The 27,718-nt window shown below is 41.4% G+C and overlaps 1 protein-coding gene across 3 annotated transcripts; it reads left to right on the top strand.

Moving 5' to 3' along the window:
* The first annotated feature begins 2,190 nt into the window (after positions 1 to 2,190).
* Positions 2,191 to 27,718, top strand: mfsd14bb (major facilitator superfamily domain containing 14Bb). Of its 3 annotated transcripts, none has more exons than XM_061260470.1 (12): positions 2,191 to 2,453; positions 5,179 to 5,268; positions 7,949 to 8,011; positions 10,962 to 11,089; positions 12,084 to 12,198; positions 14,538 to 14,756; positions 15,111 to 15,224; positions 16,615 to 16,686; positions 17,176 to 17,288; positions 20,567 to 20,664; positions 21,631 to 21,785; positions 25,309 to 27,718. In XM_061260470.1, the coding sequence occupies exons 1-12, from the start codon at positions 2,382 to 2,384 to the stop codon at positions 25,513 to 25,515; spliced, it is 1,446 nt and encodes a 481-aa protein (XP_061116454.1). In that variant the 5' UTR covers positions 2,191 to 2,381; the 3' UTR covers positions 25,516 to 27,718. The 3 variants fall into 3 exon arrangements, with proteins under 3 accessions (XP_061116454.1, XP_061116453.1, XP_061116452.1); XM_061260469.1 differs by having other exon boundaries at positions 25,306 to 27,718; XM_061260468.1 differs by having other exon boundaries at positions 25,285 to 27,718.

The raw sequence follows: 27,718 nt of genomic DNA, 5'->3' as shown, positions 1-27,718 counted from the left end.
GGTTCATGCTTGGAAATCTTTGTCTTTCATCAAAGTTAATGGTGTCTTCAATGCTTTCCCCATAGTAAACACACCTTGAAGGTGCCTGAGCTACAGGTACTATCTGACAGCTCATGGAGGCCTCAGCATCACTGTCATGATCCACAATCTAAGAAGCCTCAACCCACAGCCCATTCATCCTCCCAGGAAGCAACCGGTAATGAACCTTGGTATAGTATATTGAAATGTTTCATGTATTCATTTGTTTAAATAAGTCAACATGCATATATAGTATTTCAATCAGTATTTTTAATACACCCTCTCCAAAATATATTTTGGATGATCCCAATGACATTCCTGCACTCACACAGTCACACATTTTTGCAGAAATATATAAATGGCAGTACTAGTGGAATAGTATATTGTGTATAAAGGGTGGTACTAGTAGAATAGTATATTGTCTTTATAAAGGGAGATACTAGTGGAATAGTATATTGTCTTTATAAAGGGAGGTACTAGTGGAATAGTATATTGTCTTTATAAAGGGAGGTACTAGTGGAATAGTATATTGTCTTTATAAAGGGAGGTACTAGTGGAATAGTATATTGTCTTTATAAAGGGTGGTACTATTGGAATAGTATATTGTGTGTATAAAGGGAGGTACTAGTGGAATAGTATATTGTGCTTATAAAGGGTGGTAATAATTACATAGTATTGTCAAACTGGCAGATAAACAGAACCAAAATCCCAAAACACAAACCATTAATTCCATACACAGCGGGCTCGATAATGAACAGAAGGGTAATCCAGGAAACAGAAGTCTAAAACAAAACAGGTCAAGACACAGAAAAACAAACAGGAAAAACCACTGGAAAGTATGGTGGAAGTACATGACAATCTGACAAAGACTAGACAGAACAGACAGGTTTAAATAGACAGACAACGAGGGGAAACAAGAGTCCAGTGAGTACAACAATCAGGAAGTGAAACACAGGCGAAATGAATGAACTGAAAGACAAGACTACAGAAAGCACGGAGGGTAATGAAAGGTGAAAACGCTGGGGACTTAGACATGAAACAGATAACAGGAAACACAGATCATGACGAGTATATTGTGAGCAGGGTAAGGATGCTACAGGTATATCCACTCTAGTATTTAACACATATCACTTATAAACGGCCATACTGAATCATGGAGTTTAGGATGCGAGATGTGGATGTCTGGAAAGCATGTCCTAACAATGCTGCCCCTGAAGCCAGCAGGGCCAGGCATACACTTAGCAGCCTAACCCATGTTCTGGGCCATGACAGAGGGAGGAAGGTAGTTTTTCCTTGTCTCATGACTACATGGTCAAAGTTAGTCACTGCAGGGTTAGAACATCCATTGAAATTGGGTTGGGGCTACAATAGCAGGTTTCTCAGTACTGGCTGGCTTTGCCATTACAGGTTACACACTGGTGACTGACAATTGTTTGGTAGTTGAATGGGGTTTCTGTATGAGTGTTCTAGTTTTTTTGGCAGACACTACATCTTACTGATAAATAAATGTGCTCTGTTGCTATTACACCTGCCCAGCTCACCTGGGACCACACAAATGATTTGATTTGATCAACAAATAATTCGATTTTTACAGTTTTCTCTTTTTATTTGCCAAGCATTCATTATTTGGGGAAGATCGAGCAGGTGGTAAAAAGTCTTATGAAAGCATTTTCTAATGTTCTGATTTCAGTAGCTGCCTTTTACTTTTTAGTTTCATGGTAGACTGCTCTTTCATGACAGTAATATATGAAATGCTTTGTTGAAATTGTGGGATTTACTCATTTGCACAGTTATAATGAAAGAAATTAGACTTCAATTCATTTTTAATGCATTGTGAATTTTAATAAGTAATTCAGTTTTATAAGTAATCTAATATCCAAAAATGCTCTATAGAGATATTTGGCTGTTTTGTTTAAATCTTGTCAGCAAAATTACATCTCTCAAGGTAAGAACATGAATTTGTAACATTCAAAGCCAATTGCTAGTTTTGGCAGTTATTTAATGTTTGACACGTCGGAACGTGTAAGCTGAGAATGTTGCTACTGTCCTCAACTTCTTTTCTTCTATTTATTGTTCAGTTATTATATTGTTAAGCATTAACTTCATTTCTCTGCGGTTGCTAGGTGATTGGACGTCATTCTCACTAGACACGTAGCTTCCGGTCGCGTGTTGAAGGCGGTGGTGTTACAGTTCACAGTGAAAAGTCAGGAATGCAATCATAGTGAGACTTACCGCAGTAGCCTACACAATTAGCTAGATCCGGAGTATTTCTTGAACGACGTTATTAAGGCAACCTGGAAGAACCGGGAATATCCAAGACATCCACGCAACATGGATTTCCTATAAAACCGTCAAAATGTGAGATGACCCAGGAGAAAAAGCAGACCAACTGCATCATGTTGGTCAAAAGAATACTCACGAAAGATGGGAACCCAGTAAGTGAATGTTTTTGAGCTTTTCTGATGCACATTCTATCAGTCTCTGGACGTCTATGGGCTAAACACCGTAACCAGAAGTGTAATCAAATGATTTTACGGAAGCTGTTACATCTTAGTGGTGTTGACATGTATTAATTCAGTTAGGTAATTCAAACACAGGCAATTAAAAGCTTAAGATGCTGTTTTCAAAGCTACAGGCGCGGGCAGGAAGCTGAAAAAAACCCACGTAAAAATGGTCGTCACTGCTGTAGTTCGCAATCCAGTTTTTAAAGTTAACTTTCTCTTTCGTATGTCTGTGTAGACATGCGGGGCTTCTTGGTCTTTGATATGGACTAGGCAAAACTAAATAGCCATTAATATTAGCATACCATATGGTTTACTTTTTAGGAGCCTTGCTAATTAATGCGTCGTATTTAATATCATGATCTCTTTTACAGGATCAAATAAAAATCGTTTTTTTAGATGGGCTATAGCATCAGACAACAGTGGATCAATGCTAAACATTTGGTGGGGCTACTACTACCAACTAACCTATAATATATGTTACGAAGTTGTATCTCAAACAAGCCACTGGGTTCATCCTGTTGCATAAGATTCCACGGTGCCATGAACAAATGACACGGCCATGAAGTAGGTGACAGAGCTGGCATATAAAAGCCGGCTACTAATTTTTATACGAATATCATATTTCAAACATGCTGATGTTCAGAATGTATTGTGGTAACCTAATAGCGCTACACAGCTCATGCATCCGTATTTGTAAGAATGTTAGCCTGTAGTTACAGGCTATTTAGAAGTATGTTGCTTGTCGAAATATCGTGTTTTGTATGATCCAATTCCAATATAGCCTATAAGAAGAAATGCGTTAACCACCACCTCCAACCACCATGGAAAAGTACTCTAGCTGAAAAGTTAAGAGATTCTTTTGTTTTGAAGGGTTGCTTCCGCGCAGTTGACTGCAACCAGCATTCCAACACCTGGAAAGTAACACGTTGACACCGAATAGTTAACCCCAGACTTGATTTGCTTAATCAAATAACCGATCTGATCTGGCTCACGTTGCATAATACACATGAGTAAAATAAACGAGACATGTCTGCACATTGTAAGAAAGACGGGATCTCCTCGGATAGTTGCCTACGTCTCCCATCGAACCTTTCCATGTCGGGGTTTTCTCCGAAAAGCCGTCCAGACACACCTCTATAACTTTTATGTAACTTAGCCCAGCAGAGCTTTTAACACACCATAACCCGTATATACCTCCTGACAATGAAACACAAAGCAGATTTCATTTTATTTTACCCATGGTCTGTTTTACCCATAGCATTATCTTAACTATACACAATAGTTACCTGTGTAGATTATACCCTTGGTGTAAAATCCAGCTATGTACTACTCCAGGAAACAAAACATTTAAATAAAACAAGATCGTTCTGTCATCCCTACACTGCACTGGTTGGCCATGCCCATTGACATTTCTGAGCTCACCAGCTTGTTCTTGCTTATTAATAATGTACCAAACAGTTAATTTTTACATACCTAACTTTTTCCCTGATTGATTTATACTGATTTTCAGCCTCATGATGGCCTGTTTTACTGGCATTGACACTTCTTTGGTCCTCTTTGGCACAACAACAGAGCACTTTTATGCATGAACTAATGATGAATCTTAAAGCACCTGTCCAAGAAATATTTGAGCAGCCAATTGTCCAATTACTTTTGGTCCCCTAAAATTGGAGGGACTATGTATGAAAAGGGCTGTAATTCTTACACCGTACACCCAATATTGATGTAAAAACCCTCAAAGCTGAAAGCTTATTTATTACTGAGCAAAAAAAAAAAAAAACTCACTGTCTAAATACTTACAGACTGCACTGTATTTAACCTATTATTATTAACTAATCAATCCTTTCTTCATTCACTCAAGAATTCAAGTTGGTTGGTTGCCTCCAACAAACATGAATAAAGACCTCTAGAACAGGGATAGTGAGTAGAACAGAGCAGGAACTCTGTCCTGTCCCAACAAAGCTACCCGCATGGAAGCGGTACTATAGTAGCCTGCTGTATTGAAACTGAACCTCTAAATTAGTTTAAGAGCAGTTTCCTCTGAGAAGTTACTTTAAATTACATTATATTACATTGGTATAACATATCTATTCAGAGCAAATCACAAGGATCTGATTATCATTTTGATGGTTGTTTGTATCATCTTGTATACATCTAACCATGTATTGTTGAAATGGCTGTTATAATACTTTCTGTCTTTGTTTGCTAGCTCTTTCCCCTACCAGTACAGTTCACAGTGAGCAGTTTACATGTAGTCACTGTGCACAGTGCACAGTGTGCAGTCACTGTGAGTTTTAGGCCAGCTGTGGTAGCTTATTTAATATTGAAAATCATTTTCATATTAATATTGCAATACCATTTTTTATGTCTGTGGTTTATGACATTGAAGATATAATGCCTGCGATGATTAGATTTTGGCAGTTTGATATTTCATTTGTTAATGATATTTAATGAATGAGAAGACCTTGCTGAAATATTTATTAATATAATAATCTTCATATTTTCTTTCATCAGCAAAATATGCTTTTCGGGTATGTGTTATGTCTTGAGGTTGGCACAGTTGATGAATATGTTCTCCTGCTTCCATTTCTCTACAGGATTAAGTGATTTGTGCTTCAGCCACTGAATATTTTCTCTCTCTCCTCTTCCTCTTCAGGGTGTGGGCAGAGCCAGTGTGACCCATGCAGTGGTGGTCATCTTCTTGGAGTTTTTCGCCTGGGGTTTGCTTACAACTCCAATGCTGACTGTAAGTTTATGTGCCATAATGAAATGGCTATTCTTTTTAGCACAGAGCAGCCATTACTCGGCAGGCAACTAGATAAGTCATGGAGGCACGATATGGAAATTCTTGGACCGATATCAATAACCGACGTACGACTGGCCGTGTTGGTCAATACCGACTGGCAAGAGAGCTTCTGAGTCTCTGTATCGCTTTACTTGAGCGAGTGGCTGAGAAAATGATTAAATCTAAAAGAAATAAGAGCTTCAGGTGACTACGATAAGGCTACTTTATGAGCATGGCCCTTTCAGCCACTGTCATTTAGGGCATCACAACGCATGCAATGCCTCAGTCCTCCGGTGCATGAGTGCTACATCATATCGACCATGATCTTGGCTTATCAGCTGATATCAATGAGTTCATTTTAGCCTCCTGAGACTCTGAGACATTACATTTTGGCTTCCCTTGAGCTCTATACAGTATTTCACTTAAAGGCCCTCAAACATCAGAATTCTCTTTTTGGTTTTAGTATCTGAAACGCCCACAAAATGCTCCCAAACAGCAGAGACATAAGTTTTTTTGAAAACTCCCTAGTCTCCTGTGTTCATACTTCGACCAAAATAGGTTTTTTTCTTTAACTTGAATCAGTATGGCACACAAGTTATGAAAAGCTCAAAAACATTAAAAAATGATGCTTGTGTGCCTTTAACATAAAATAAATTCAATTAGAATTAAGTAAAATATATATTTTCACTGCAACATGTTTTTGTCATCCAAGACACTTGTATTATGTAACACAAATACTTTTCTTTCTCATTGGCCTCAGGAGGTTATGGCCAGGTATGAGTTTGGGCTCAATGTTATTGTGCTTCCCTAAGATAATTATTACAGCAGTGTTATAAATATGAGTATTAACGTGTGCAGTTTCAGTTGTGGTTAAGGATCTGGGCTTGTTCCCTGGAGGTTACAGGTATAAAGTCTCTTATAGAGCACTGTTTCTGAATCCATGAACAATAGGCCTATATTTAATCAAAATTTCTTGGGTATATTTCCAGCAGTACATGTGCACAGTAATTTATCATTTCAAAGTAAGCTGTGATGATCCTTTGCAAAGGTGCTGATAGTCACATGAACCGTGAATGCTTAACTGTATAACTTTTAGCAATACAGTAATAGTAGTCGTTTATATATTTTCAAATCGTGTGAGACAAATAAATATACAAAATAACAATTGGGCCAGACATTTAGCTAAATATTCAGCAGAGGTGTATCAAATTATCTGCAGAAATTAGAAATCTATAACCGTCTACTGGATATGCTGATTTGAAGATTGAACAGGTTAAGTCTGCTTATTTTAAAACTGGATGATAAATTTGTCTTTTTGGAAGTGTTTACAAACAGTTGCAGAAATGTGTGGGATTTTGTCACTAGCCATGCGGAGGTTGGAAGTAGCTTGTGTGTTCTTCATGAACACCTGGATTTCATCCAGATGGTGCAGCCTTTGGTATAAATGTTGTCATTTGTGGAAACTGGGAGATATTTAAAAGTGAAGCTCTTGCAAGGGGAAATTTATGAAGCTGTCTTTTAATTAGTCAGATTACATAATTGATTCTTTTCCAGCAGATCATGAACACATAGCCTAATTAATACTTTAAGATTACAAATGCAAATGATATTCATTTAATTAAAGTCAATATTTCAATTCCTCCAGGAAGTACCGTCTGAATTGACTTGAAAAGTCTCATGACATTTGAATATGAGAAGCAAACATTGGCAGTATTTTGGAAATCCAGCAAATTGATTTGCAGTTACATGGATTTACGGTTAGATAGATGTCTGGTCTAAACTGAGGGAGTGCATGGTAGTTGGTGTTCTATTTCGAACAGGGAATGGCCAATAGTGTTAGTATTTATTTTATTCTGTGGCAGTAGTTGCTAATCCATTTCCTGTTGTCTTAAACTTTCATCCCTGATAAACAAAAACTGCCGTTGCAGTTACAGGGATACATTTCTACGTTTACATGCACCTAAATTGTAAATGATTACCTTTGATAGCTAGGTTAATGTCGTGAGAACTTTGTGAGTGGGTGATGAACAGTAGACTGAGAGGCACATTGAGAATACATATGTACAATTAGAGATGCTTATCAGCCAAAAGTATGCACGTTAAATCTCATAATGTCTGCGTGATTTAGATATTGTATTGTGACTTAATGTTCTTATTCACCTGGGCAGTTGCACAGCAAACCTTTTGACAAAAAACGACGCTAGTTGTGTCGGGTGACAATTATTTATTTATTTATTTTTTACTTAAAGGTACAATAGGTAAGATTTTTGTGTTAACACATTGTTACAAGACCATTTCTCTGATGAATCATTGAAAAAGGCTCACTTACAAGCTGACTCACCCTCTGCCTGTGTTTATAGCCCTTAATTCAGGTTTCAAAATATACCGTTGACGGACCTGCTCTCTGTACCAAAACATTGTATAGATGTACAATAATTTAAGCTCATTGGTTGATAATTGGGTTTAAACAGTGTTGTGGTTTGAGGGTGTTTGTTGCTGCTATTCCCCTCTTCACAGTTAGAAGTCCAAAATTACCTATTGTACCTTTAAGAAACTTTTTGTGCAATTCAAAAATGTAAATTTTTCCCAGACAAGTGTTTTCATTCTGAACGTACCCCATGTTTGTGTTTGTGTCTCTCAGGTTCTGCATGAAACGTTTCCGCGCCATACGTTTCTCATGAATGGGCTTATCCAGGGAGTGAAGGTAGGGAACTCTGCTGCCTGTGCCAAAACAAATATTTAAGCACTCGCCTCCCATTCCTCTTGTATGTTCAAGATATTCATTATAAGGGAACATGTGTTCATAGTTTTTGTGTCCATAGCTTTAGTTGATACAGTACTGATACAAAGGTCACAGGTGTCAACATATTCTGTCATTTTGTGTTCTGTTCTGTTTTCCGTTATTCCTGTTAAAAGTTAAATATATCGTGCTCATGTTTTGGAAAATGTACTGTAACATTGTTATATCATCCCAAGCAGATTCTTGTGAATGTAATCGTTCATTATTAAAATCTTCCATTCAAATTTGTGTTGATGTATATTCTGTGATTGATATCACAGGTCACATGAACAGAGATCTGCTTTGATTGGCTGAAACCATATTAACTGTAGCCTCTTTGGAATGTATTGCATTTGTATAGCACCATTCATCCGGTCTAGGAGCGAGAACCTCCACTCACAGCCCTGTTTCCACAACGTGCAACTCAAATGGTGTGCTAGAACATTGACCTTGCATGGAATGTATACATTTACCATTTAAACAGGGCTGTGAATTGTTAACATTTAGAGGCATACAGTAATTATGTATCGGGTTTCCAACATGTTCTTGTGTTTCAGCTTACTACTCTGTCATAATGTCCTTGCCAGTACACACTGGTAAATCCTCTGTTCATTTGTGGTTCTTTGTGACGGAGATTAGCTTTCTTTCACCAGTGTATTTGGTAGTGAAGGTGTTAGTGGCTACCGGCTACTGAAGAATAATTAGAAATATAAAAGCTTTCACTGATGTGAGGAAACTGAATCCATGTTATGGTATACTCTGATATGCATACAGTTGAGTAATATTGACACTGGGGTTCTCACCTTTTTGATTGTTCTACCGTGCCTGTTATTTGATTGTTATTAAAGGATTAACATGGTGGTTTGTCACACTTTCTAAGCTTTTATGTGCTATTTGCACAAGAGGGCACTGAAAAACACGATGAAAGTATTAAATATGCGGGTGGCATGAGGATAACCACTCCCCTCTCCACGCAGTTAGCGCCGCTGGCCTCCCGGCAAGACAATGCAAATATTTTACGTTAGGCACTCCAGATTAAGTGAACCTATTAGACTTTGTGGTTATAGTCATTTAGTTAGCTAGCTAATGTTAGATGTAATCGATAACGTTAGCTAGCTAGCTTGCTTTCATAAGGATGTTATAGTTGTGCTTTTATCTTAGCATGGCTAGCTAGGCTAGCTCGCAAAAATTATTATTGGATAAGTCTGTGTCCTTACCTTAGCAATCGATAGTGATACTAAGTTAGCTAGCTTGTGAAAATTCCCAAGATGTGCGATCATGGAGGTATGGTAACAATAATGTGTGGAAAGTGGGGGTACAGTCTGTCAATCATAGGTAATTGACAGCTCTCATTACCATGCCCAGACAGTTTGGGTTAACTTTTATAGTGTGAAATTGTATTATTTAATCACAATTTTTATAGTGGGAAGTAGCTAAAAAAAATTGTTGCCTAAAGACAACTGGCAAGTGTCATGTTCAGCCACCATGTTAATCCTTTAAAAAGTATTACTTATTGGACAATTTTTTCTTGAAAATTAGTTTTCACTTCTACGTGGGTTTACCTTAAAAGCGAAATCCCAAAATCATGCAACTATAAAGTGTGACATTGTTCTCTGCTGTGGTCTGTTTCCTTGCATTAAACAAAGCTAGTCATACCATTTATTGATGATTGATAAGAGTAATGTCACATTTTATCAGATTCCACTCAGTATTTTCACAAAAATATTGCAGCTGCTAGACGGTGGATATGCTGAGGTTCTTGGAGCAATGGTGTACTCTGAACAGCATATGCTAGGCTTTGATTAGCATAATGGAGAGCTGGACTGCTGCTGTGGTCAGTTTGAGTAGTGTGACTACTGAGAAGACCGAACTGCCAGACTGATCATTAAATGTGTTGTATGTCTGAAACTACTTTTTGTTTGTCAAGTGAAATTGTCTTACCCCTTTGGCAAGAGAGTAATAGAAATACGTTTTGTATTCTAAATGTAAGACAGAAATACTTTTTGGTGTGATCGAAAGCCATGCTGATGATTGTAGTGCTACATTACCTTCCCTGGTACTGGGGTTTATGTTGAGCTAAATTGACATTCAGTCGCTATGACAAGCTATTAAATAATATGTAAAATTATTTCTTTCTTTCTTAAATATAAATGTTATTTTTCATCATAATGGACTTTGGTGGTTGTCTGCTGGAGGTGGTGGAGGCGATCCAAGTTATTTAACGCCCGAGTGGCCTAAGCCTTCTCGGTGATATGTGAGCCTCAAACCGCCCTTCCCCACACCACACAGGAACAGAGCTTCCTTCTGCTCCGCTCTGTTCCTGTAAACACGCATCAAGCTCGAAGGAAGTGATGTCACCTGAGCATTACCTAACATAATGACAGGCCATTCGGCCCAGCAATGCTCGCCTTTTCCTACCACTAAAGTGCTGCCGCTTAGTTTGCCTAAAAGCTAAATACATTACATGTTATTTGGCTGACATCCAAAGCGACTTACAGTTGATTAGACTAAGCAGGAGTCCAAACGATCCCCCTTGTAGAAATGCGGGGTCATGGGCCTTGCTCAAGGGCCCAACAGCTGTGCAGATTTTATCGTGGCTACACCGGGGTTCAAACCACCTAGTCCCAGTCATGTACCTTAGCCACTACACTACAGGCTGCCCCTTATAGTATGTGGCACCTTATCTGATCTGGTCTTGAAAACCTGCAGTCTTTCTGCCACAACTACATGTCCTGGCAAGCTGTTCCGCACAGTGTCCACTCCTATGTAAAAAAAGAAAACATCTCTAATGGAATTTATGCTTTGCTATTTCCCATTAATGCCCCCTGATTCTGCTAGCCGAGCTCTCCCTGAAGAACCGGTCCTTGTGTTGCAGGGGCTGCTGTCCTTCCTGAGTGCCCCTCTGATCGGGGCCCTGTCGGACACGTGGGGCCGGAGGTCCTTCCTCATCCTCACCGTCTTTTTCACCTGCGCCCCCATCCCGCTCATGAGAATAAGCCCGTGGTAAGAGCCAGTGTGAGTGTGAGTGTATCCGTTGTGTGTTTGTGTGGACTGTGTGTCTGTCTGTATCCGCTGTGTCTGTGTGTCTGTGTGTGTGTGTGTGTGTGTCTGTGTGTATCCACTGTGTGTGTGTCTGTGTGTGTATCTGCTGTGTCTGTGTGTGTGTGTGTGTGTGTGTATCTGCTGTGTGTGTGTATCTGCTGTGTGTGTGTATCTGCTGTGTGTGTGTGTCTGCTGTGTGTGTGTGTATCCGCTGTGTGTGTGTGTGTGTGTGTGTGTGTGTGTGTGTGTCTGCCGTGTACAGTCACATGCCCCTCATGTGTTCTCACACCCAACGGCTTCTGACTGGAAACTTCAGCCTCATGGTGACCAGGGCGTCACTGTTCTCTGCAGCGTGTAGATTTTATTTATTTGAGGAATAAATAAATGGGAATCATTTTGATTATGTTTTGAATAAACTTTTTCAGATCGCAGTTGTCTTGAGTAATTTTTTATTTGTTTTTACCTATGGCAGGTTTCAGTGTGTTTCAGTGTGTTAAATTAATACTAAACAAAGATAATAAAAAATAGGCAAGTGGAAATACCAATCACTTCAATCACAATCACTTGACTAGAAATATAATCGTTGCATTGTTCATTTTGAGCCTGCTGTTTTTTCATCTGCTGTGTAATGTTTTTTCCTGAAGGCACGTTTTTTTTTCCTGTTGAAAAACATAAATGTATTTATAGTGCCAGAACTGGCTAGAAAGTTAGAAACCCAGTGCTTTGAAATGTGTCTGCTGTCTACTGACACGCTTCTTCCGTGTGCCAATTAAACCGTGAGCTTGACTTGCCATGTGCGGGTGCTTCAGATCTTTGTTTGTATATTCATCCGCTCCAAGCACCCGTTGGCAGCACGGCCAGCTGTGCAAATACTTTTACCACCCTGCTTAAAATGTTGAAAGTGGTTCATTGAATCATTTTCACGATCCAGAATTATTTTTCGAACTTTTCACAGGTGGTACTTCGCCTTGATTTCCGTATCTGGGATCTTCTCTGTGACGTTCTCCGTGATATTTGCGTACGTAGCTGATGTCACCGAAGAGCATGAGAGAAGCACAGCTTATGGACTGGTAAGGGAGCTTCTGTTATTAAAATTTTAAAAACAACAGCACATGGATGCAAGGATGCACATACAGTGCATCCGGAAAGTATTCACAGCGCTTCACTTTTCCCCACATTTTATGTTACAGCCTTATTCCAAAATGGAATAAATTCATTTTTTCCCCTCAAAATTCTACACACAACACCCCATAATGACAACATGAAATAAGTTTTTTTTGAAAGTTTTGCAAATTTATTAAAAAATTAAAAAACGAAGAAATCATATGTACATAAGTATTCACAGCCTTTGCCATGAAGCTCAAAATTGAGCTCAGGTGCATCCTGTTTCCACTGGTCAACCTTGAGATGTTTCTACAGCTTAATTGGAGTCCACCTGTGGTAAATTCAGTTGATTGGACATGATTTGGAAAGGCACACACCTGTCTAGATAAGGTCCCACAGTTGACAGTGCATGTCGGAGCACAAACCAAGCATAAAGTCAAAGGAATTGTCTGTAGACCTCCGAGACAGGATTGTCTCGAGGCACAAATCTGGGGAAGGGTACAGAAAAATTTCTGCTGCTTTGAAGGTCCCAATGAGTACAGTGGCCTCCAACATCCGTAAATGGAAGAAGTTCGGAACCACCAGGACTCTTCAAAGAGCTGGCCGCCCGTCTAAACTGAGCAATCGGGGGAGAAGGGCCTTAGTCAGGGAGGTGACCAAGAACCCAATGGTCACTCTGTTAGAGCTCCAGTGTTCCTCTGTGGAGAGAGGAGAACCTTCCAGAAGGACAACCATCTCTGCAGCAATCCACCAATCTGGCCTGTATGGTAGAGTGGCCAGACGGAAGCCACTCCTTAGTAAAGGCACATGCCAGCCCGCCTGCAGTTTGCCAAAAGGCACCTGAAGGACTCTCAGACCATGAGAAACTAAATTCTCTGGTCTGATGAGACAAAGATTGAACTCTTCGGCGTGAATGCCAGGCGTCATGTTTGGAGGAAACCAGGCACCGCTCATCACCTGGCCAATACCATCCCTACAGTGAAGTATGGTGGTGGCAGCATCATGCTGTGGGGATGTTTTTCAGCGGCAGGAACTGGGAGACTAGTCAGGATTGAGGGAAAGATGAATGCAGCAATGTACCGAGACATCCTGGATGAAAACCTGCTCCAGAGCGCTCTTGACCTCAGACTGGGGCGACGGTTCATCTTTCAGCAGGACAACGACCCTAAGCACACAGCTAAGATATCAAAGGAGTGGCTTCAGGACAACTCTGTGAATGTCCTTGAGTGGCCCAGCCAGAGCCCAGACTTGAATCCGATTGAACATCTCTGGAGAGATCTGAAAATGGCTGTGCACCGACGCTCCCCATCCAACCTGATGGAGCTTGAGAGGTACTGCAAAGAGGAATGGGTGAAACTGCGCAAAGATAGGTGTGCCAAGCTTGTGGCATCATATTCAAAAAGACTTGATGCTGGTATTGCTGCCAAAGGTGCATCAACAAAGTATTGAGCAAAGGCTGTGAATACTTATGTACATGTGAATTTTTATTTTTTTATTTTTAATAAATTTGCAAAAACTTCTTTCATGTTGTCATTATTGGGTTTTGTGTGTCGAATTTTGAGGAAAAAAATGAATTTATTCCATTTTGGAATAAGGCTGTAACATAACAAAATGTTGGAAAAGTGAAGCGCTGTGAATACTTTCCGGATGCACTGTATTTACAGATGGTTGGATATATTTATGGTTAAAGGATGACCGTTTATTGCTACTTTCGTTTGTTTGTCTCATCAGATTAATCTACCAGGTCCAAGTTTTTATCTTTGTGGTCGTTCCTAGCAGTTGGAACTGTACTTCCCTCTATGGTCTTTCAGAGGTTATGGTTTTCCACTTTGTTGTACATCGCAATTGATACCAAATGCCTGTAATGTAATGTAATGTAATATGATATAAGCTCATGTGGTCATTTGCTGGGTTTTGTTGTGATCAGATATCAAAGGGGAAAAAGCTAACTAAAATGGCCTCTAGCCTCCTCTAGACACTAGGATTTCTAATATTCTCAAATGAAGGTAAAGTATGTGATGAGTTTTTGGTGCGCTGATTTAAACGGGTTGTGTAATAAAGTATGTTATTAAATGTAGCAATGTTGTGCAAGGAACAGCACGAGAATTTAATTCCTGTTTAATGTCTGATGGTTTAGTCGACTTGCATTTCTGAGCTAGTTTCATTAGGTCCTATTATGAGACATTTACCGTGCGTGCATCTTCAAACATTTATAAAAAATGAACGATGGCTTCAATGTCCTAATATAAATGGGTGTTTTGCATATAACATAACTCTAGTTTAACCCTTTGTCACCTGTTTTCAGGTGTCCGCCACGTTTGCGGCAAGCTTGGTGATGAGTCCAGCCATCGGCGCCTACCTTTCATACAAATACGGGGACAACCTGGTGGTGCTGGTGGCCACCTTAATCTCCCTGTGCGACATCTGCTTCGTCTTCCTGGCCGTGCCCGAGTCCCTGCCAGAGAAGATGAGGCTGAACTCGTGGGGAACGTTCATTTCGTGGAAGCAGGCCGACCCATTTGCTGTGAGTGCCTGCTATAAGCCCGCAATAACCTGATTCTGAGATTAAAACCATTCATTTCTTTTCGTTTGTGGTTTCGGTTTAATTTTCTTTAAATGTACTGTCAAGCTCTTTAACTATGCTTTGATAGTTTTCAACCGCTACATTTGGACAATTTCGAAATTGCCTATTTATGTATGATATTAAGAAATTTAAGTACAATATTAAGGTCGTAATTTTTTTTTCAGTTGGACGCTCATTCATTTTGGCCATTTGCATAAGAACGTTTCCTCCATAGAATATAATTTGCAGTTGGAGAAAGAGACTTTAATAAGATGATGTGAGATTGCTTGGTTTTAAAGTCGTTCTGGTCCGCAGTCCCTGAAGAAGGTGGGGAAGGACTCCACGGTGCTGCTGATCTGCATCACAGTATTCCTGTCCTACTTGCCCGAAGCCGGCCAATACTCCAGCTTCTTCCTTTATTTACGACAGGTGAGCCGCAGAGAGGAAACCCACACTCTTACAGTCCTACCGCCTTGTGTCTGTAATGGAGGGCACTGTGAGGTCATAAAATATTCATGATGTCCTATTCGTAAAAAAGGCATTCAATACATTTTTTTAAAATTGGTTTATGGATCGTGTACTGCTTTAAATGAAGAGAATTGTGCTTCAGGTTTTGGGAGTATGTGATAATTTTGAAGGCATATTTAACATATTTATTGAAAAACAAAACTAGCATGGTAAGTGTTAAGGCCAAAGGAGTTAATTTTATCCTGACGTGTTAATTGCCATTGCAGTGAAGTACTGTTCAACTCTCAGTATGTGGAATTGAATGTATACTTGCAAGGCGGTTGCTGTGCTAAGAAAAGACAATGCAATTGTTCTGATGTGAAATTGTACTCCTATCTTTCTGAAAATTGGTACAGCTGGCATGCGTTGGATTACGACTTCCAAACATCACTGTTATTCCCATATAGTAGTATATTATTAGATTATTATTGAGTCATCAAATTGTGACTTCTCTGTGCTTTCATTGAATGTACTTGCAGCCCATGATTAGAATGTATTATGTATTATTTCATCAGAGATCTTTATTGAAAGACTAGCTATCATAATGCTGCTCTCTTCAGTTCAATTCATTGTTCTTCCATATAAAGAATATTGAACTGTTTATTGAATGATGGCTGTGTGTTTTGCTCATTTGTCCTTTGGTAGATTGGTGGTTGTGCAGTTTTAAACGGGGAACTTGAAAAAAAAGTTCCCAAAAACCCAAACCACTGGTCTCTGGTGCAAGCCTGAATAAGGAGAGCTAATGCACTCTAAATAGCCTGCAGTAGCTCTTGCCCGTGGGCCAGATTGGTCTTCAGGCTGTTCGAGAGGCCTGCAGATATTCAGCACTCCATCTTGAGCGAGTGCATCGTGGATGTGTGAAAGTGTTGTGACTTAATATTGTGACAAGCCTAACCGCTAGCGTATGCCCAGAAATGTGCCACACTCATGATAGATTTTCCCTGCAACAACGGTATCAGCCAAGCTGGCCAAGAGCTCAACAATTACTTGCATCCAAAACACTGTCTTGCCACATTATTCTATAATTATACTATAGAGAATGTATTCCCACATGACACTAATTTCTTTGTATTAACTGTGCAGAAATAAATAATAATTAAATCAATTAAATGAGACTGAAGTGATTGTATGAGTACACTACTAGGCCTACTGTTGTCATGCTTTTACTGTGAAAGCCAACACCCCCAAACAATTTTGACAAAATATACTCTGTTATCCCCCCGCCCCCAAGAGGATCTTCGCTTATGCCATCTTTTTGGATAGTCCATGTTTCATGTGTCTTACATTGTATTATTTGTCTCTCTTCTCTCAGATCATTGGCTTTTCACCCCCAACAATTGCAGCCTTCATAGCCGTGGTGGGGATCCTTTCCATCGTAGCACAGGTGTTTGATTTTCATCTTTTTAATCCTCAGTCTCTGTACATGACAAAAATATACCTGTGAACTTGTATAAACAAGACCTTAGTACATTTCTTTGAAACAGTAACTTCCCATCTAAGATGGTCTACAGCAATGGTCCTCACTCCTGGTCCTGGAGAGCCATGGGGTGTGCTGTTTTTTTGTTTTGGCATCTGCAACCAATTCAGACCCAAGAAACCAGGTGAGGTGAGTTAACTGTAATGAATTGGTCAGTTAAGTGCTGAGTGAAAACCAGCGCACCCTGCGGCTCTCCAGGACCAGGGGTGAGGGCCACTCGTCTATAAAGTCCATCTCGTGCTCCCATGACGAACAATGTTGCCTTTCCACCTCATGTGGGTCAGTGTGTGAACGGCCATTTTGTACTTGAAGGGACAGCATCTCCGCCAAAGTTTTTCTTGCCTTATGTGGAAACACCCCCCCCCCCCCCCCCCCCCTCCTCTCCTCTCTTGGCAGACTGTATTCCTGAGCCTTCTAATGAGATCGATCGGGAATAAGAACACGGTACTACTCGGGCTTGGGTTCCAGATTCTCCAGCTGGCCTGGTACGGGTTTGGAGCAGAACCGTGGTGAGTCTCGACCCCTTCCCTCGGCACTGGGTTCTGTTATACCTCCTGGGCTCAACACCAGATTTCATGTAGCATCGAGACACAGAGGGGTGAAGGGCTAGCTACAGGGAGATTATAAATTAACCGTATTCAAGCTCACCTTGAGATAGATTGTAAGGTTAAGTGGGGTTAACGATGTGCACGTGTGTAGTGGTATTGCCTATGAGGGGTTCCAGAGAAGAACATGGAGGGCTGAGGCCATTTACCTTAAAGGTACAATAGGTAAGCTTTTTGTTTTAAAATATTGTTACAATATTGTTAAATCCCTTCCTATCATTGAAAAAGGCTGACTGACATGTTGACTCACCCTCTGCCTGTGTTTATAGTCCTTAAATTATTTTTTCAAAAGTTGAGGGACTGACCCTCTGTACCAAAACATTGTATAGCTGTGCAATAATTGAAGCTCATTGGTTGAAAATGAGTTCATATTGCCACAGCCTCAGCACGTTCACCGAGATGGGGGAGGGATAAACAGTGTTGTGGTTTCAGGGGGTTTGTTGCTGCAATTCCTCTCTTGACCATTAGAAGTCCTAAATTACCTATTGTACCTCCATTTCAATACAATTTAATATAAATGTCAACTTTATAAAAGGAGAATAAAAATGTAGTGATTGAGATTCAAGAATGGCAGGCGTCTTCTTGAAGCATTAATCTGACTGAAATGGGTTTTGATCGTGTTGTTTCTCTCCGGTGACTCTCTTGAGCTTTGGTCTTGTTAATTCTTGAGAGGAAGAAAAAAAAAAAAAAAAAAGTACAATTTAAAGCAGTTTCTGTGCTTTGATAAAATGTCTGGCTAATTCCTACATCAGCCCAACCACGGTTGCTTTGATCACTTCGTGTCATCCATTTTGATGCCCGTATTACAAATTTCATCTGGCAGCATGCTTGGCTGAATTCTGAGCTAGACAAAGTCAGTCTGTTGCATAATGTATCTCGCTGAACTTCGCTGAACCGTACCTACCTCTTCAGATCTGGAGACCGACTGTCTCATTAAAAAACCAAGCACAGGGCTGAAGTCCTCTAGTTGCCTCACTTTAAAGTTCCATTTGGTTGACTCTCGGGCAGTTTTTATTCACTCGCTGGTAGTTCTCAGAGATTCCTACTGAATTCTATTGCTTTTTGTTGGCAGAAACTACCAGTCTTTTAGCTTCCATGTTGTAGAAGAGGCACATTTTGTGTGAAGATATTTGGTAGATTGATACTTGGTACTGACATTTCAGGCTAAATTGCCTTGTGTTCGCTCATTTATCCCACGGAAAGTTAAAGGGAGAATAAATGATTTTCTGACAGAAATACATTGTGTATTCTGACATTCATGTTTTGACTTCATTGAAATCATTCTGGCTGCAGTTGATGCTATAGAGTGGCTGGAATCAATTGTAACTTCCAAAATGCAAAGGCCATATTGGCCTGCAAGACAACAAAAGGGTCATTAGTCTAGATGCTATACACTCAGTGAGCACTTTATTAGGTATTTATTAGACTTTTTAGACTTCTACGGATGTTTTTAGATTTTCGCTCCATCCTTTGCAAACTCGAGAGACTAGTGTGTGTCTAAATCCCAGGAGATCAGCAGTTTCTGAGATACTCAAACCACCCTGCCACCAACAATCATTCCACGATCAAAGTTACTTGGAACACATTTTTTCCCCATTCTGATGGTTGATGTGAACATTAACTGAAGCTCCTGACCCTTGATTGTATGCATTGCACTGCTGCCACGCAATTGCCTGATTAGATAATGGCAGAAATAAGTTGTAATAAAGTACAGATGTTCCCAATAAAGTGCTCGGTGAGTGTAGATGGCTGAATCTTCCTATGCATATTTTTTTTCGGATGTTGTTGCTGTTTTTGGGTAGTTTTGGGTAGGTTGTTTAAAGTCATTCATGCTCATGATCTCATGTAAGACCTTTTCGGAGAACTGAAGCACTTCTGAAAAATAAGCATTTAAAAAGTAATTTGGTAGATATGCCCGCGTTTGTCATGCATACATGTTTTATGTGGCTAAACCATACCAAAATATCTGCATCTTCTTGAGCAAGAATATCAAGTGTAAAATAAGTATGTTTCTGACAATTTTGGCTTAAAATGCATACTTTTCGCTCAACACAAGCTCAAGACAAATTCTTCCCATTCTGTTAGTTTCCTTTGCACATGTCTGCACCAAGCTGTCAGGATCCGTGTGTGCTGCAGATTTAATTGGAGCACAATAAGGGATTTAAAATGGAGGGTGCCTTCACGGGGGCCAGTCACCTGATAGTCACAAGAGCAGTGTATGAAGACTTTATTAATGTAGGGCTGTTTCCTGCAGTGGGAGAACGGTCCTTCATGGAGAATGGTCATTCAGCTTCAATTTGGACTGAATGCTGTTTCATGTGCATGGCTGTCCCCGAAGGCGCATTCTTTGAACTTTATGCAAAGACTGTGGGCAAGAACTTTAAAACAGGCCTGGGAGCAAATGGTATTTGTTTTGAATTCAAATACTTTTCTTTGCTTTATTGGTCTTGTGTGGGGCATTTGAGCCTCCAGGGAGGAGCAGATCGGGTGGTGCGGGGGGTTACTCTTTTGAGATCATTGAATTTTTTCCAATACACCAGGCAAGCTTCGTCAAATGCAGAAATGTGTTCCAATCCAAAACAAACACTAGAACCCAGGTGTGCTTTATATGCACTCAGTGAGCACTTTATTAAGTATTTATTAGACTTATTTTTTAGCCTATGCATGATTTTCATTGTATTGTATTGTATTTTTGTATGTATTCTTGCTTGAAGGTATCTGTACATTCATTGCCCAAGCTTTATCATCACTAGACTATTGCAAGTCTTAGCATTATATTCTATGGCACAACTAATCCAATGCTGGGGAGTTCATATGGGGTAACATTACGCTCATTTTTAAGCAAGCAAAAGCAAATATGCAAATAGGTTAGAATGTTCTAGATTTATGTATATCAGTGGTCCTCACTCCTGGTCCTGGAGAGCGGCAGGGTGTTCCGGCTTTTGTTGTTACTCAGCAATCGATCAATGAAAGCAGTTAATTACACAGTTAACTTAACCTCACATAGTTTTCCTGGTTTCTTGGTTGAATCGGTTGCTGACATTAAGGCGAAGACAAAAGCCGGCACCGCCCTGCGGCTCTCCAGGACCAGGGGCGGGGACCACTGCTGTACCTGCTTTTAGCAGGCACTGCTGTACGTGCTCGGCTGTCCGTTGACCGTTTTGGCGGGCGATGCGTTTCAGGATGATGTGGCCCGCAGGCGCGGTGGCCGCCATGTCCAGCATCACCTTCCCAGCAGTCAGTGCTCTGGTGTCCCGCAGCGCGGATCCCGGGCAGCAAGGTAAGCCCACACTCCCCCCCCGGTCCATGTTTCCGCCAATCAACGGAGCGCACAGTCACTGCCACCGGAAAGGTCACGGGCACAAAGCAGCAAGGCAGCATGGGTAACTGTGTTCTGGAAAAAGAAAAAAAAGAAAAAGATAAAAGATGTTCTGGAGAATTTTAAGCTCCATCGCAGAACCTGGTGGAAACTGTTCCCTGATTTCTCCATGTTTAAGTGGGTATGATAGGACAAATGTAACCTGATTGCAGTGTGCCTGTTCCTGGTAATCTTCCTTCAAGGCTAATTTTAAATGAGGTACCGTGAGAGTAATGCTTTTTCTGTCCTTGGAGCAAGCTAATCTGAATGCAGACAGGGAAGGCGGTCTTTCTGGCCTATAGTTGGCTGTAAGTGACCCATTATCCCTGCAGCATGGAGTGAGTGTCCCTGGATTTCAGCTGAACTCGCACTCCATACCGACCTGCTGAGGACAAATCGCTCTGCATGCCCTGCTGTGTGTTTCAAGCCCTCTGAAATGTAAAGGCAACATAATGGAAACATGATTAAAAGCGTAAAATAGATGTTGTGCTTTCATAGCTAGGGTGCTTGGTATATCTCTGTCCGTAATCGGTTTCAGAACAATGTTTACATGGTTAATGTTTTGGGGTATTATGACACCCAGCTATTCAAAGTGAGATTGGCAAAGAATTTGTGGTTTACCAGGGTTTGTCGCCTGTTAGCTTCATGTCGTTGTTTGGCTTCCCTCTGCATTTAGTACTTCCAGCAAAAAGAGAACCATTGATTGAGTGTTGCTACCAGATCGTTCGTCTTTGGCCAAACCATGTTGAATAGCCGGGATAATGTCGCCCTCGTCATTTCCTAAGTGAACAGATGGGTTCACTTCTGGCCAAATGAGATTGAGAGTGATGTTTCTGGCACTTGCGCTGAGGTACAGTATGTGGTCTTTTTTTTTCTCCGTTCGTTCAGGCGTGGTGCAGGGAATGATAACTGGGATCCGGGGCCTCTGCAATGGACTGGGCCCGGCTCTATATGGGTTCATCTTCTTCCTCTTCAACGTGGAGCTGAACGACAACCCAAACCCGAGCGACACCACCGTGCCCCTGCAGAATCTTACAGCCAAGGTACGGCCGGTATGAACGTCGATCCGCGTTCCTTGCCCCGAATTCTGAAGTCCTCAGCATTTCTGCGAAGATATACGGTGGAATTAAGAGTCGAACACTGCTGAATACTTCATTGCGGTGTTTGGGTTTGGGTGTTGAAAAGCAAACATGCCCTTTGACAAACCCAGAGGAGACAGTTGATCTGAACACATCTGCGTCTTGGTGCTGCATACCAAGCGCTAACTGGCTCGATAGAGCGCACCGTGCCTCCAAAAAATCTCCTCCCATTCAAAACGGAGGCAGAGATGCAGACAACACACCACTCGCAGAAACCTCTTCAAACGTTTTCGAGGTTCAGCATGATTTTTTTAGTCACCGGTTTTGCTCCTTGAACGTGGCAGAAAAGTGAGAGCCTGTACTGTCACCGGATCATTCCGGATCATTCCGGTTCAGCCGTCGAGTTGTGGCAGTTGAGGCGATGGCAGAGTACCAATACCGCCAGTAAGGAGCTCGGCATTATAAACGCCAATCCGTATTCCTTCCCCTGTGATTTTTCTGTAGAATTATTTAATGAATGAATGAATTTAATTTAATTTATGGGGGGTGGTCTGGGGAGCAGTCCGCTAGCTTGTGCTAGCAGCTTGGCTTTTTCATTCCTCAGTTAACCTTGACCTTACAGCCACAGGTATAGGATCGATAAAAACACTCTAAATAGACTGCTTGTTCATGAGCAGCCATTTTAGAATGAGGCCAGCTGAAATCAAACTGCTGCTAATACAGGGGCACAACTACCCCAAACTTCATTAGGAAGACCAGGGGTTGAAGCAATGGCATTTTAAAGTTGAATGTTCTCCCAAGCGGTCCAGTTGTCAGAGGTGCTCTATGCCAAGCTTGAGCTGCCTTATAACCCAATTTAACTGTAGTCAATAGAATAAAAATGACTTTGTTCATTCGAACTATTGCTTTTGCCGTTTCATTAGCCAAGACGATTGCATTATTAGCACAAGATGATTGCGAAGTTGATGGATATTTAGATGCGTGCTTTTGTATGTGTGTATAATAAATACGTCTTCAAAACCCATCAATACCAAAAATTAGCGCGGAAAATTACAAAGTGAGTTGTGTCTCTCGTGTTTTCCCACAGCAATTTTCTCCTCGATATCTTGCGGAATTGACAAGCAATGGATACTCCATTTGCATTTCAGTTCACTTCAGTTGATCTTCCCTGATTGCTAATAAATTACGTGTCGCCAGAGCGACAGTGTTTTCTGGCCTGTTGCTTCGGCAGTTTTTGCTGGCGAACCGCAACCTGTGGCTAATAAAACCTGGCAGCAGTTCTGTATTTATTCTTCGGCAAGACCCGAACTAAGTAGCAAGTAGCGACACCGATAAGCTTCTAGAAGGTGGGAAACAAGAGGTGCTGCTTGCAGAGTGTTGCGAGTGTAAGCCAATTCAAGGGCTTCAGAGCACACAGCTGTCCTATATAAACCCGTTTCTCCAGACTGTAAGCCGAACGGCCACCTCGGTGTCTGAGTATAGGACCAGGGACACGATACATAATCGGGTCTGGAGCAGGCAATTAGCGACTCCAAGTCCCGGGTGGAATGGGGGCGGACAAAGCGGCCAACATTTTTGCGGAGCTATGCGGTGGAATTAAGAGTCAAACACTGCCCAGTACTTCATTGTGGTGTTTGCCTGCGGCTTCTGAGGGCCTGGGTGTTGAAAAGCAAACGTGCCCTTTGACAAACCCAGAGGAAAGAGTTGATCCGAACACTGAATCTGCGTCTTGGTGCTGCATACCAAGCGCTAACTGACTCGGTTGAGCGCACCGTGCCTCCCGAAATCTCCTCCCATTCAAACCGGACGCAGAGATGCAGACAACACACCACTCGCAGAAACCTCTTGAAAATCTTTTGAGGTTCAGTGTTGTTTTGTAGTAACAGGTTTTGCCTGCTCCTTGAATGTGGCAGAAAAGTCAGCCTGTTCTGCAGCCAAGACAGAATACCACTTCAGCTTTAATGTCTAATTTTCTCATTCCTTATATTGCCAATGCCTAGTATTTGAAAAATCACCTTGTTATTATAGCTTGATCTTTGCTTACCTGTAATTCGACAGCCACATATAATGCAATTGATTTCTTTTCAGTTCCAATAGTGTTTTCCTGTGTTCTGTACATATTCTGTTCCCTGTCAAAAAAAGTTGTGCAGCATCCAGTTCAAAGTGCTGTTTGGTATCAGAACAGTTTGTATCATGAACAGGGAAGAAAAGCTAGCGCATAAAGTGGATTGTTACAATGAGTGATCTATTCATCATGGGTTTAATGATTGAATTAATGTGTCGTATAGCACCAATATGTTTCCCTACTGACTTCATTCCTCTTTATTCCTGATACTGTTCCTGACAGTGGAAGGAAATGAACCAGAACAGAAATTGAACCATTTAAGTCTTATGCAGCACAAAACATATCCAGGCTAGTGGTCGATTAACCAGACCATGGGCCCACAATCCTTTGCAGGGGCAATACATGGTTGGAAGTGGGGGTGGGGTGTGTGTAACGACACTTTGGCACCAAAGTAGCTTGTCCCACTTTCACTCTGAAGAGAACAGTGTTTGTTGTTTCCACTGTCCTTTAATTTAAAGCACATATCTGAACAGAGCCTTCAGGTCTTTTCTGTAGCACTATCCCGTATCAATATGAGTGAAAATCTGTAAACGTATAATACTGCCTGTGCCTCTAGTTCTAGCAATAAACACTTGTTAAAAAGAAAAACACACGCACAGGAGATTTTTACAAGGAGCAGTGTGCTCTCTCTCTCTGTTATCTCGGTTTATTGTCTTGTAGCTCATGTTTTTGACTCGAAGGATGTAGGACAATGTTGGAGGGGGGCCTCGATTGATCATGGGAAATGAAGTGCAGGTCATGACCGGGGAATGCATCCAGACCCCACGTTCCCATTTCTCTCTCAACCACTGCCCATCCCAATTCCTGCAGCGCAAGACCCGCTTCCTATTTACACTGTGTGGGAAATCAAGGATTCTTATGCATTAGTACACGAGAAGGAGTCGCTTACCGTGAGATATTGTCACTGCTGTGCTGTTGTGTTGCGTCCTTGGATCAGTTTTACCAATACTTTTAAAGAATGATACAGTAAGTCTGTTAAATTTTATTATTATTATTATGCTGTTTTAATGACAGAACAGAACGCTTCTGGCGTGTTGCTAGGTTACCAGTTTTAGATATACCTATCTGATACAATGAATCAACCTAACATTAAAACAAAGCAATTTGGTTTTGCTAAGCTAGGCATGACTCATCACACGACGGCTCCCAGCCAATCAAATTGCCAGGTTGGAACAACCTGTTGTATAATATCCAGTGACCTCTGTCGATCTCTACCCATTGCAGAGACTATGTGATACAGTGAATCAACCAGTTTTGTTTTGCTAAATTATGAGTGACTCATCACACAACGTCTCCCAGCCAATCAGATTGCGAGGTCATTGCTTAACATTCCAGTAGCCTGTCGATCTCTCCCCGCAGCAGAGGCTGAGTGTCCCCGGCCCGCCCTTCCTGTTCGGAGCCTGCACGGTGCTGGTGGCCTTGGCGGTGGCCTCCTTCATCCCAGAGTGCCACAGGCTGGTGGTGAAGACCTGCAGCGCCCGCAAACCCAGCGGCAGCCCCCAGGGTGACACGCCTCTCCCGGGCAGCGACGAGGACAACGAGCCCCTCCTGCAGGACAGCACCGTCTGACGGGCGGGGACGCACCGGACCGGTCCCCTCGGGGTACGAGGGAAGGCTTTCGCTGCTCCGTTCCCTCTGGGCCCGAGGACAGAGATTATCACCCCGTCGGTGAAGAGTTCACACGAGTTGCACATATTCGTTTTTCCCGCTTTATTGAACAAAGATTTGACCGTGGTTTTATAATGACGGGATTTATTATTCCAGAGTTTTTTTAATGATGTGGAGTGTGGAATCTGTCGAATGAGAATCTGAATCGAGTGGGGTTTTTTTGGGGGGTTTTTTGGGAGCCGTCACTTGAAGGAAAAGTGCTAAAATCTCCCATAAAGCAATCATGTTGTAGTCCCTGTTTCATAATGAGATGGGGCTATACTACATTTCTGAAATGAGTTACAGGTTTAAATTGGTTCTATTGGCTGTGCAAATATTTTTGTTTTATTTAATTCCCTTTTGTCGTAATGCATGAAGGTAGGGTGTTACAGTATGTAAGTCCTTTCAGAAGTCAATAACAAGTTTTAGAAATTCTCCATATTAGTTTTATACTAAAAGCTTTGAACACAGTATGATCCTAAGCCTGTCTGTTTGGTTGAATTCTTATTGAATGTCAGTATCTGCAAGTCATCTGCTTAGCAGATCAGTCCTTTTGGTGTGACAGATGATTATGGAGTGATAATTGCTCTTGTCATATGCCTACAAATAACGAGTCAGTTTTGAGCACAACACGTTCGCAAGAGTCGTTCTCGGTGCTGGGTTTGACGGGTCCGGCTAACAAGGGCTCCTGGAAACTGACAGAAAAAGGACCTTCCAGCTACACGGCAGAGCTCTCAGATCATTGTTGCTGTGCAGAAGCTGCACAGGATCACTGATCTTTAAAGCGTGTGGATTGACACGGGGGCTCGGGATCGGCTCGGAATAGCCATCCGTGTGATTTAGCGGTCTCTGCGGCGTTAGTTTAAAAAGCGAGCTTGGTTTCTCGGGAGGAGCTGGGAGAGAGCTGTGCGAGAAGAACGAGGCAACGGCTGAAGGATATGGGCGCCATGGCAACAGAACTTGCCGGACAGAAAAGGAAGACGGGGGCCTTACTGAGCCGTGCAGAGAATATGAGTGTCTAAGAGATACGTCTGCAAAGACCGTGACGCATTTGCCATTAAAGAAAGTAGTGTAAGCATAGGTAAAATACCCAGGCAGTTTGTCATCAGCCGTCAGTGATTTTGATTTAGATTTGAGCCATGTCCGCTATAAAGCTATATATGACCAGCTATAAAGATGGCAAGATGAGGCTGATAATTCTACCCAATGTATTGAGGAGGTGACCCGTTATACAGTGATTCCTCGGCCACAGAGGAAATGAAGTGTGTAAACCCAGACTCTATCACTTCCAGAGTCGTCAACCAGTGCAGCCAGTTACACTCACAGTACAGCTGTGTGCCGCTTCGAAAGCCTTACCGTCAGGGAAGTGATTTTTTTCTTCATTTTCCGATTTGTTAAAACACAGAGGAACAGGGAGTATTGTGAGCACACGCATGAAAAGCCTTTGCGCTCTGGTCGGCCATAACAGGGGAGACTCGTCAAGTACGGGCCAAATTCTAGCAGCCCCAGAGACGTCTCCGTATTTACTGATTCATCTCGGTGGAATCATGGAGAATTTCGTCCCCTGTGCTGTAAGTAGTAGGCTTAGCACTTAAGGGTTATCAGAATGCTGTCAAGTTGAGTTTCGTACTCTTTTGGAATTGTGCTTGGAAGCCTATGATCCATTTGCTTCCAGATAAGCCCAAGACCACTCCGCGTCAAAGAGAGAAGCTGTTTATTGTCCTTGGTGTTACATTTGAGAGGTGAAACCATTAATTGTAGTTGAAATACTTGAGATGTTACAGACTGTTGGTGAAATATGAATTCATTTCAGTCCTATGCATTATTGTATACTTTCAATTTGTATACTTGGTCCAATTTGAGATTCTGGATGCTACGGCAATCATGGGCATCATCTTGTACTATCTTGTACAAATGATCCATCTGCTGAATTTGTACTTATGCAGCTAGTGTTACTGAGGAATGCTTTTAGGGATGATGTGTTTTATTTTTAAATTAGATTTTCGGGGACATGTTTGTACCATAAAAGTTTGCACTCAGTTAAACCTTTCTTAAGAGTTATGATTTCATAGCATAACTTGTAGTCTTGTGTGGAACAAATAAAAACAACTAATTTTTACTCCCA

Source organism: Conger conger, chromosome 11 (genome assembly GCF_963514075.1).
Source record: "Conger conger chromosome 11, fConCon1.1, whole genome shotgun sequence".
Classification (NCBI taxonomy): domain Eukaryota; kingdom Metazoa; phylum Chordata; class Actinopteri; order Anguilliformes; family Congridae; genus Conger; species Conger conger.
The sequence above is the reverse complement of the archived record's forward strand: the minus strand, read 5'-3'. Positions and strand labels throughout refer to the sequence as shown.

What these genes read in the sequence shown, in the direction of transcription:
- mfsd14bb (XM_061260468.1), top strand. Translation starts at nt 2,382, where the DNA reads ATGACCCAGGAGAAAAAGCAGACCAACTGCATCATGTTGGTCAAAAGA. An exon ending in TCACGAAAGATGGGAACCCA is followed by an intron (nt 2,454 to 5,178) that starts GTAAGTGAATGT and finishes CTTCCTCTTCAG; the next exon opens with GGTGTGGGCAGAGCCAGTGT. An exon ending in TCTTCCTTTATTTACGACAG is followed by an intron (nt 15,225 to 16,614) that starts GTGAGCCGCAGA and finishes CTCTTCTCTCAG; the next exon opens with ATCATTGGCTTTTCACCCCC.